At 40.7% G+C, this 12,366-nt stretch overlaps 1 protein-coding gene across 1 annotated transcript in view; it reads right to left on the bottom strand.

Annotated features, from left to right (window-relative positions):
• Positions 1–12,366, bottom strand: part of LOC129709575 (microtubule-actin cross-linking factor 1-like) — a 335,842-nt gene that overhangs the window by 24,572 nt on the left and 298,904 nt on the right. The window contains exon 58 of the mRNA XM_055656025.1: positions 1,698–1,859. Within this exon, the coding sequence (XP_055512000.1) occupies positions 1,698–1,859 (162 nt within the window). The remainder of the gene's footprint in view (positions 1–1,697; positions 1,860–12,366) is intronic.

The following is a 12,366-nucleotide window of genomic DNA, read 5'->3' as shown; positions in this document are numbered from 1 at the left end:
GTGTAGCCTCTGTATTTCTGTTCATGAAGTCTTCTGCAGACGGTGATCATTGCCAAGTCCACACCCGACTCCTGAAGAGTGTTCCTGATCTGTCGGACAGGTGTTTGAGGAATTTTCTTTATTATAGAGAGAATTCTTCTTTCATCAGCCATGGCCTGCCAGTCCCTTTGCCATTAGTAAGCTTCACCAGTGCTCCCTTTCTTCTCTATGATGTTCCAAACAGTTGATTTTGGTAAGCCTGGTTGGTTGATGTCTTGAACAGTTTTATTCTGGTCTCTCAGTCTCATAATGGCTTCTTTGACTTTCATTGGCACAACTTTGGTCCTCATGTTGATAAACAGCAATAAAAGTTTCCAAAGATGATGGAAAGGTTGGAGGAAAGACTAGGTGTTGAGAGCTCTCTTATACCTGCATTAAGGAGGCAACTAAACACACCTGAGCAATTACAAACACCCATGAAGCCATGTGTCCCAAACATTGTGGTGCCCTGGAATGGGGGACGACCTATGTATAATCACAGCTGTAATTTCTACATGGCGAAACCAAAATGTATAAAAATACCCTTTAATAAAATCTGACAATGTGCACTTTAACCGCGTGTGATTTCTTTCTATTACAAATCTCAAATTGTGGAGTACAGAGGCAAATAAATAATGTCCAAAACATTATGGAGGGCACTGTAGTTGCTCTGGAAGACTTAGACAGATGGCAGAACCTTGGCCCAAGCTTTGCCATCAAAATGCATCAATGTTTATGAGTATTCAGCACTATTTAAAACAGTTGTAAGTAAATCAATATTTATCAATAATATCAATAATATTTCTAAAATGCAACAATAAAATTAAAAGCAAATATTTAAAACTAAAGCATAGCTTGCCTAAATGTTTTAATTTTTCTTCTCTGCAGCCCTACAACTGACTTTCAAATGAGGGGGCTTGCAGTCTCTGTAGCAGGTCGGTGTAACCTAGCACAGGATCTCAGAACAGATCCCCCACTTTAGTGCGGGGGAGCGTTAGCAAGCTCCTGCCACACTGTTGCACTTCATGGTGGCCATTGGGAGGTATGAATAAATGTGGATATTGGACAAGGAACTGGCAGCAAAATCGGAGCCTATAAGTATACATAAATGTCATAATGTTTATAAGCTTTTAAAAAAAATGCTCAAGTACTTGTTGACCAACTTGCTTGCCATTCTAGAAACTCAACATTCAGAATGAATTTCCTTTGAACTAGTGATTGAAATAGATTGGGTAGACACAGTCTCTTGCCCAGAGTAGGGGAATCGAGAACCAGAGCTCATAGGTTTAAGGGGGGAAAGATTTAATAAGGATCTGATACTAAGGATCTACCGTTTTCACACAAAGGGTGGTAAGGTGCCAGTAGAGGTAGTTGAGGCAGGTGCTATCGCAACGTTTAAGAAACATTTAGACAGGTACATGGATAGGACAGATTTAGGGGGATATGGGCCAAACGCAGGAAGGTAGGACTAGTGCAGATGGGACATGTTAGCCGGTGTGAGCGAGTTGGGCCGAAGGGCCTGTTTCCGTGCTGTAAGACTCTATGACTGTTTACACAGTCTCGATATATAGATTTTATTTAAAATATTTTTCAATTACTTTCCCATCGGAATAAATAACTATCCTACCCTCACCCTGCCAAATAATGTTGCTTTGCATAAATGACAAAGAAAACCCGACCTTTTTGTTGAGCGTGTTCCATCTGATATTGGTTTCATCTAGATCATGTTCCAGTCCTTGTGTATTCGCATTCTTTGCAGCACTCTGAATAAGACCCTGACCCACTCCATTGGCCTGCTGAAGTTTGTACTGTATAGGATCCACCTGAACCTTTTGAAACGTCTGAAATAAAAGAATGAAAGTCACAAAAAGTCACAATGAAATATTATCTAATTACATTTTCTCAAGCGATGGAGGATTCAGTCTTAAGACATTACAAAATTAAAATAACTCAGATACACAAAGTTCTCTTGGAAAACAGAACAGATTGAAATCAAGCTCAAAGATGCAAAATGGAGGAACAGATTGATTTTGCTAAAAGGTCTGTATAATTATTCTCTTTGACCAACATTATGTAAGACAACGAGCAAGCTTAAGATGTTAGAAAGTTGATGTGCAACTAAAGCCGACTCCAGAGATCTGAAAACAGAGGAACTCAGATTTCATTTCAACTTAGAGATGTAAACAAAAACTTGTTACTCAACATGATCAGATAGAGACGTTTAAATGGACACCATCGAACATGGATAATGTACGCATGACCAAATGTACTCCAAAAACAATAGAACTTCCACTCTTCCCTCCAAGTTATAAATGAAGCTATTCTCTATATATCATATGCCTGGTAGGAAGAGTATAAAAAGGCCTGTTGACAATTCCTATTTATTTTTTTAACGGGCCTCCTTTGTTTAACATTTTCTGACTGTGTGCAGTCTTTGGTAAAACTTAGAAGATATTGTATTTTAATTATTTATAATTTTCACTTAAAATCATTCCTTTATTTAACATTTTACTTAAAATTACTTCAGCTCTTCCAGAAGTGTCCTTGCTCCTTATCTGCAGCACAGAAAATGAACTGCAACTTTTATAGACACGAAATGGATGGAGTAACTCAGCAGAACAGGCAGCATCTCTGGAGAGAAGATCCAGAGCCAGTCTGAAGACGGGTTTTGACCCGAAACGCCACCCATTCCTTCTTTCCAGAGATGCCGCCCTTTTCCGCTGAGTTACTCCAGTATTTTGTGTCTATCCTTGGTTTAAACCAGCATCCAATATTGTGTAACAATCAATGAATCTGCTCTCTCTAGAGCTGCTCACTTCATAGCCCCAGAATCTGCAGTTCCTTCCCATGCACTGCACCTTATACCTTTAGTGTTCCTACATGACAATAAAAATCTCCTGCTTTGATCTAATTCTCTCAGTAGAATTTTATCTTCGAGGAGCATAACGTTGGGTGAGAGAACGAGAACGCCAGAGAGCGAGCGCCAGAGAGAAAAGAAATGCTGACAGAGATCCAACTGCTATAAAATGGTTTTCACAGATGTGATGGTATTTGAGCTAGCTATGCACATAACCATTTAGAAAATGTATCTTACAAAAACCAGGTTGGTTCTTTTAGGATTTAAAGTAATCATTGACATACATCCAGGGGCTGTGAAGTGAGCAGCTCTAGAGAGAGCAGATTCATTGATTGTTACACAATATTAGATTCTTGAACAGAATTTGACTGCAGACTGGAAGACTGCAATGTAACCCAACTATTTAAAAGAGAGGAAATAGAGCCCTTTCAATCCTGTTAACATAACTTCAGTGGTGGGGAATATGCTGGAATTTGTTATTGAGGAAGTGGGAAGCAAATGTAGGAATGGAGCGAGACAAGATGGATTTATGGAAAAAAAAAACATATTTGACAGTGGTGTGGTCTGAAGAAGAGTTTTGACCCGAAACGTTGCCTATTTCCTTCGCTCCATAGATGCTGCCTCGCCCGCTGAGTTTCTCCAGCATTGCTGTCTACCAAACATATTTGACAAATCTGTTTGAAATTTGAGGTTGTAACTAGCAGAATAGCCAAGGCGGAACCAGTTGGTGTGGTACATTTGGACTCTTGCAATGCCAGTAAAGGGCCTGTCCCACTTGGCGATTTTGCCAATGTCATTTCAGTGTCTCCAAAAGATTTAGAACATTTCAAAATCCAGCGGCAACAAAAAGTTTTTGCGACACAGGAAAAAACACCGCGCGTCATACGTCATCACATCACGTCACCGCCGCGTCATACGTCATCACGCCGTGTCACGCCACGTATTTTTCAGTGACCCTATTACGTCAGTCAATGATGCTGGCAGTCGCCAAACAAAAATCGCCAAGGGAGACAGGCCCTTAACAGACCCCACAAGAGGTCATTAAATAAAACGAGTGTACATAACATTTTATTGTGGGCAATACTTGAGTATGGGGTGAGCTTTGGTTATTTGACAGAAAACGGGGGAATAAATGGGTAATTTTCAAGTTGGGAGGATGCAACCAATGGTAACAAGGGTAACAAACAATCTGCTGCAGAAATACTGTGGGGCAAGCATCATCTGTGGATTGGTGGGGCCGGGAGAGGAATTGTCTATGTTTTCGGCTGAAACCTGCATTAGGACTGGAGGGGATTGGTACTAGGGCACAGTCTTTGGCAATCTAAAAACAACAATTTGGATGAGGGGAATCAGTGTAATAAACTGAAGAACCCTGATAATACAAGTGTACATGTACCTCTGTCTCATCTGGAAGGACTGCTAGTGAGTCCAGGTTAGATGGAGGTTCACTTGCGCCTCCTCTAACCACATCTACAGCATCTGGTGTTCCTGAAATGGCCTTCTGTACATTGGCAAGACCTAGCGTATACTTGGCGACCGTTTCGCCAAACACATCCGATCGGCCCGCAAAGGCGTACCGAATCTCCCGGCTGCTAAACATTTTAACTCTCTTCCCTTTCCCAGATTGACCTGTCCATCCTGGGCCTACTCCATTGGTAGAGTGGGGACACACATAAAATGGAGGAACAGCACTTGCAATCCAGTAGTATGAACATTAAATTCTTCAATACTAAATAACGTAAATTGCCCTTCCCCCCCTTGCCTCACCTGGACTGCATCTGTTTGTCTCTCCCCTCCCCTTCCACCTACATTCCTTCCTCTAGCTTCACAATTTGTAACTCTTCAATTATTTCATCTCACAGCTTCTGTCTTTTCATCTTTGGCCTCTGCCCAACCATCTGGCCATAAAAAACCCATTTCCACTGATTACCTGCCAAGTTTCGTTCTGCCTCTTCTTTCTTCCAGCTTTGTCCACCCCCCACCCCCTACTGCCCCCACAATCAGTTCTCCAGAGATGCTGCCCGACCCTCTGAGTTACTCCAGCACTTTGTACCTTTTTAAAAAAAAAAAGTGAAACTGGACGTGTACTATCAAGCCTGGAAATCTGAAGATCTAACTAAAACATACAAAATGGGGTTTACAGGGCCAATACAAAGTTTAAATTTAGCTTAGTTTATTGTCACATGTACTGAGGTACAGTGAAAAACTTTTGTTGCGTGCTAACTTCTGGCGGAGGTGTCCAGAACGAGTGGTCACAGTCCCAAAATAAAGGGTCAGCCATTCAGGAGAGGGATTTTGGAAATAATGTTTTCACTTAAATAATTAGTGAATCTTGGGACGTCACTATTCCAGCAGGCTGCTCAGTTGCCTGTGCTAACATAGAGCGCTAAAGATTATTTCATACCAAGGAAACCCAGGGGTACTGGGATTAATGCAGGAAGGTAGCGCTGAAATAAGATGTTGGCCATAATTTCACTGAATGACAGAACAGTTACTACAAGTGATCAATTAACTTATTCCATTTTTAAAAATTCGTTAAGCCAACTGGATTGTAAATCCCCTCCAGCTGTTGTGACATACATATTATGTGGCACCACAGGCTGACTAATAAAGTATCAGTAAACACTGCAAAACCAATAAAGCTTAATCTTAATTAAAAACAAATCATTTCATCAATATGTGGAAAGAGCAATTTGTTTGCAATTTCTGCAACAAATGGAAGAATCGGCATTCAATTCTAGCTGCCTGCTACATTGCCAGTGTCCATATTGCCCTGTCTTAACATTCAAATAATTTTGCACACTAAGAAAAGGGGCATTGTAATATGCAGGTTATTAACAAAGGATTACATTCTCAATTTGTGTTAGGCAGTGACAGAAGAAAACCAGACAGCTCCAAATGAACATTTGGAAAACCGTTTTACCACTTGGTGCACAGGTTATTGATTCATTAATGTCCACCTTGTGCAGACATTCAAGATGTTTTTAAGACCTGCCTTGAGAAATCAAAAAAAATTATGGGAAGTGTAACATTATATTTGATCTCATAAATGATCAACACCAGAAAATGCTATAATAGATTTCACAGTTGCAAATACAGTCTTACTTTTTTATAAGTTCATAAGTTCTAGATGCAGAATTAGACTATTTGGTCTAATCAAGTCTACTCCGCCATTCAATCATGGCTGATCTATCTTTCCCTCTCAACCCCATTCTCCTGCCTTCTCCCCATAACCCCTGACACCCATACTAATCAGGAATCTGTCAATCTCCCACTTAAAAATATCCATTGACTCGGCCTCCACAGCTGTCTGTGGCAATGAATTCCACTTTGATTTCAAAATAAAGGAATATGAAAGTACAAGACTTTGGAATATATTTATCAGGTAATATGGCGAGCTCTAATGTATATAAAGCACCTGAAAACAGAAAAAGGAGCAAATCCAGTCAGACAATACAAATCCAGTCAGACAATACATAAACAGGCCTTTGGTACACGCTGGCCCATAGGAATCCTATTTCTCAGCATTTGGTTCATGAACATCTGTACAATTTCAAGCGCTCATCTAATTACTTCTTAAATGCTGCCAGAATAATTATCTCAACGAGCCATCAGAGGGAGAGAGTTCCAGATTGTTTTTGGTATATTATTGTCACGTGTACTAAGATACAGTGAAAAGCACAATGATATCCATACCAATCATACTGTACATGACTGCATTCATATCATGTATGGATGAGTGCACAAAGAGAAAATAAACAGAACAAGTGCAGGAATGGGCAGACAAGTGGCAAGTAGCATTTGTGTCAAGTGTCAGGCGATGAGCGCCTCCAACGTCTAGGCACCTATCTTTGACGTGCACAAGCAGTTTCCCGGCCCCCACTATCAGCAACTTGCAGAGGGTAGGTTGTGTGTGTGTGTGGGGGGGGGGGGGGGGGTTGTCACCATTAACCAATATCTCAACAACAGCTAGATAAGTAACGACCATGGCTCTAAATGCAGGTCAGAGACTAAATCATATGGCAAGCGACTCACATATTCACACCCTGATAACAAGGCACAAGTGATATGGTGCTTGCTACTCGCTTTGGTTGGGTGCAATGCCAACAATTTCAAATCACAACAACACTATTCAGGCAAAGTAGCCAGCTGGACTTGCCGCCCATCCCACACCGTAATCATTCATTCCCTCTAAAACTATCTCTTCATCAGATCTGAATGATTGAACAAACAATGACTGAACTTTATTAATAATAATATTAATAATAATGCATCTTATTTATGGGTGCCTTTCAGGACTCTCAATGACACCTTACAGATTAAAACAAGCAAATTACAAACATATAAACAAAATGAAACAAAAATAAGAAGTGGTAGGGACAGCAACAATACACAATTGCCTTCCATCACAGTGAAGAGTGCTGATTCCACTGTGGTGGATGTTTATGTTAAACTCTATTGTGTATGGTTTGCTTTTTTACTTGTATGGCTGCATGGTAACTCAAATATCATGTAACTCAACATGTGACAATAAATGTGAACTTGAACCCAAAACGTCACCTATCCACGTTCTCCAGAGATGCTGCCTGTTCCACTGAGTTACTTCAGCACTTTTATGTTTTTTATTTCATAAATCAGCATCTGCAGTTCCTTATTTCTATGTTTGTCATCTGTATTTAATCAACTTGTTAAAACGCATTTGACTATACTCCTGACCTGTTCCAAATAGAAAGTCAATGATTGCAGGTGCAATCCCCACGCTGCACAACATGTTGCTATTCCTTCACTGTTGCTGAGAAAATGTGCTGAACTCTCCACCTAACAGCCTCTCTCCACCTTCAACAATGGATCACAGCAGTTAGAGAAGGCACCGTAGCACTACTTTCTCACACAGTAAGTGAAGAGTAACGTTAGCCTTGGTAGCTCCATCTCTATCTGGTGTACGAATACAAAATGTAAAGGGATTTTAATCAGACCAGCAGAAATATTTTTAACAATCAAACTTGTCTGCTTGCACCTCCACATTAAAACCATGCAATTCACCAAATCTGAGCCCCGACTTGAAACCTAATCTGTGCAGCGGTAATTTCAAAGAAGCTAAATAAAAGATCTTTCATCGGAATCTAAATAAACATTATGTCGGCATTGAAATATTATCCAACCTCATCCTGTAATAACCATTGACAGCCAACGCCACATTTATTTTCTCCCATTCTACCTTTAGCTTCTATATTACTGAAACATTGACACAAAAATGGGCGCCGTGGTGCACGCTGACCACTGGGCACTCAGCTGCACCAATCCCTTTCAGCAGCACTTGGTTTTCACCCTTCCTTGCCTTGGTGATTCAAGAGCTTATCCAGGTAAATGTATAATGTTGCAAGCACTTACCTCCTATCTTTTCAGGCACTACATGCTAGATTGCAAATATATTCCTCAGGTCCCCTCTCCCCCTCACCTTAAAGCTATGCCCTTTGATTTCAGACGTCTTGGTTTTGGATAAGGTATGTCCCTGTCCACCCTCCATGAGCCTCGTGTAATTTAGTACATCCCTGTCAAGTTCCTTTCAGCTTCCTCCACTCAAAGGAAAACAAAGACAACCGATACAGTCTCTCCTCGTAACGGAATGGCCCATCTCCGTCGACACATACATTTTGTTTTAAATAATTAGTTGAGCAATAAAATAGTTGCCACAGTGACATAGATCTTGCGGAAGCTTTTAATGAGTGTTTGTGAAATATATTTACAGTAATATGAAGGTCATAATATAGTAAATGTATTTCACAAACAGGACATTGAATGCAGCTCATGGTGAAGGACCTTGAAAGGCTGAAGTCACACACACACAGTTTAGTTACGATACGATAAAACTTTATTCATCCCTGGAGGGAAATTGTTACTTAAAACTGTTACAAATATTGCAGTTGTTGATGAAAATCCATCAAAAAGTTCTACATTTCTAATTTAGTCACAAGACACTGTAAATAAAGCTCAGCAGTTTCAAAGGGGTTTCATGCGATGCCCAAGCAACTGTGTTTCCTAAAAATGATGTTAAGCATCAGAGAGGAAGATAAATACCTCATCATCTGTATCACTTTGAGCAGAAGAATCGAGTTGATTAGCTTTCACAGCGAAGCAGTCTCCACCGGTCTCAACCAGTTCACAGAGTGGTCCTGGGTCTAAGGATAATCCCCAAGGGCTGGATTCAAAGCTTGCTTCCTGCATCTCAAATAAAGATTCCAGCGTTCCTTCTTCGATAAAGTCATCATCAAGGTATGAAGTGGAAACATTTTCCAGCACATCAGACTGCAGGCTAGTCTCCCAACTTTGAGCTTTGTTTGCTTGTCTTTCCATGGTGGTGTTAATAGTATCCTCATCTTCGTCAGATTGGAAAAGGAACCTGATTGCTTCGAGTACCTGCTCGTCAGTATCCTCATCAATCAACAAGACCTCACTTATCCCGTGTTGAACAAGCGCATCAGGCGTAGAATGTATTTTTGAGTTATCACTGTTACATGGTGTTTCTGTGGTATCAGTGTCCACTGGATCTAAAGCAACAGGGTCGGTAATGTCAGAGCATATTATTGCATCCAACTCTATCAAACCTTTCTGTTTGTCCCATTGAAAATCAGTGAAGTTGTCCCTCTGAAGACTATGAATCTCTGCTGCATCAGGCTCCACTAAGTCAGAGAACTCTGATTGAACATTAACTTCACATTCTTCAAATTCAAGGCTTTTACTTTCCAAATTAAAATCATGCTCTTCTTCATCGGAATTACCAGGAAGTTTGTCTGCATCACAGTCTGCATCAATCACATTAGAAATTATAACTTCCTGAGAACAGTTTGTGAAATCTACACTAGGTGCTAAAGGATGGAAAGGACAACTAGTCGTAGGGGGCTCAGCAACCATTTCACATTCTTCTAACTGGACCAAAGCCGCCTGCATATCCCTGGTCTCCTCCACACAGTGCAACGTTGCCATCTGCTGAGCACAGTGCGAGAGATCGAGATACGAGGCTTCGATGGAATCTGTTGAAGGAATTTCAGTAATAAGCTGATGTTCATTTAAGTGGACAAAGTCTGTCGGCATGTCCGGATTTTCTTCAACAGCAGACAACATGACCACTTCCTGAGCATAATGAACAAGATCTGAATCTGTTGGTGTGCATGGATTTGCTGGGGGGCAAAGAGCAATTGGTTCACATTCTTCGTTATGAAGAGAGTTTAGTTGTCCTTCACATTTTACACCAGTACTCTGCATTCCACATCCGTCAAATAAAGTTTCACAGTCACTACCTGTAACCTCCACCACAAATGCAGTTTCTTCATCTTTATTACTATTTTCGTCAATGAACACCTCATTTGCATCGATCATAACTTCGGAGGCATCGTGACCAATTTGTAAATTGTAGTCTTCTTCAGATACATTTGTAAGTTCTTGATTTACATTGGCATCAGGGTCAGTATCAGACCCTTGTAGAAAGATGCATTCGGATATCTCTTTCTGATCAGCATAATATTTCCATTCTGTAGAAGTAGTTGATCTTTGTTCAGTTGCAATAACTCTCCTCAGGCGATGCTGTTTGTTTTCTAACTCTTCAAATATTTTCTCTTCCTCTGAACTCCGGCTGACTAAAGAGCTCAATGTTTGTAAAGTTATAAATTCTTTTTCCCCTTCTATTAACACGTCGGATTCCATTATTTTGGCCGTCCCCATAACTCTCTTCTCATCCTGTTCAAACCTTAACGAATGTGCACCCCCCTCTGTGCTTGCCAAGATGACAGCATCCAGCTGTTGAAATGCTGATTCTTCAAAGAGATCTTTGCTGTCTGCAATCATCTTTCGCTCTTCATCTTCAAACTGGAGGAGGGAGTCTGCATCTCCTTTCGTGTTCTCCAAGATTACAGCATCCAATTGACGTGCAGCCTCTTCAAAAATGAAATTGTCTTCAGTCTGTCTCTGCTCTTCGTAAAAATGTGTGGGAGAGACTGCATCTCTCTCTGTGTTTTCCAAGATGATTGCATCGAGCTGCTGAAGTGCTGATTTTTCATCCAGGAATTTTTCATCTTCAATCAGTCTCCCATCTTCTTCAAGCTGCATTGCAAAATGGAATACCTCTGTGTTTTCCAAAATGACAGCATCTAGTTGCTGAAATGCCAATTCATCGTACAATTCTGCATCTTCAATGAGGCTTTGCTCCATTTCTTCAAATTGTATCAGAGAATCTGTATCCCCCTCTGCCTCCCCCAAGGCTACATCATCTAGCTGAAATGATTCCTCAGAAATATACCTTTCATTATCCATAGGGTTTCTTTCATCTTTAAATTGTATTAGTGATTCAGTATCTCCCTGTACAACCTCTATTGCAGTATATCGGTGAAATTGTTTCTTACCAGGCTCCTCGTCATCAATCATTTTTTCTTTTTCAAATATTGGAGTGACTGTGTCATCTACCTGCTTAATAATTAAACGATCTAACTGTTGAGGTACCGAGTCTTCAATGAGATTGTCTTTTTCCTCAGTCAATCTTTGCTCCTCTTGCTCAAACTGCAATAGGGAGTCAGTATCTTCCTCTCTACCTTCCAGGATTACAGCATCTAGTTGCTGAAGTGCTAATTCTTCACTCAGAAATTCTGACATAAATAGCATTTCTTCAGTTTCACACCGGTGCACCATCTCAGGGTTAATGTGGCATTTACAAGCCTCTTCATAATTCTGTTCATCAAATTCAGCTGTAACCTCCTGCACATCTAGTCTGGTTGCACCCGAATCCAACACCCCTCGACATTCCAGAGATGCTGCATAGGTAACGATACTTTCCTGTGCCAGATCAATTGTTCTTTTATGTAGAAATGAGGCATCTTCCAATGTCCCTTGGGCCTTGAAGGCTCTGGGCCATGTTGCAGATATACTTGTATGATGCTCTGGTAAAAATCTTGCCATCTCCAGTACATGTTTACACTCCATTAATGGAGCACTTTCACTCTCTGAACTTTGAGATAAAACTGCAGGAGTTTTCAATTTGCTTTCTGCTCTTTGCTGAAAGACCAGGGTTCTGGCAGATTTGTGTTCATTTTCTATTGTTGACTTAGCTACGATCAGTTCTTTTTCAGAAGATAGATCAGGACTTTCAGCAAGCAAGTGGCTAGAAAGCCTCTTCTCTTTAATTGAATTAGAACTACCGGTCGGCTCATTGGCGGACACCTCCGTTCGTTCTGTGAAGTCTGGGAAATTTGGAGGCAGGAAAGCTTTCCAGGATCTCCTATTTGTGTTTTCCTTTCTCTCTACGTGCGGTCTCCGCTTTGGTGGACCAGAAGACCGAATAACATCACTGCTCAGTTTTAATGCGTCAAATATAAGTCTTTCATCCAACTTTTTACTTTCAGAACTAAATCGCGTTTCAAATACATTTGATGTAGTGGGCGTTCCATTACTTGATAAAGTGCTCGAGTCCACAGCTCTCTGGGTTTGCGAATGTGTGTGGTCAA

Source organism: Leucoraja erinacea, chromosome 26, assembly GCF_028641065.1.
Source record: "Leucoraja erinacea ecotype New England chromosome 26, Leri_hhj_1, whole genome shotgun sequence".
NCBI lineage: Eukaryota > Metazoa > Chordata > Chondrichthyes > Rajiformes > Rajidae > Leucoraja > Leucoraja erinaceus.
The sequence above is the reverse complement of the archived record's forward strand: the minus strand, read 5'-3'. Positions and strand labels throughout refer to the sequence as shown.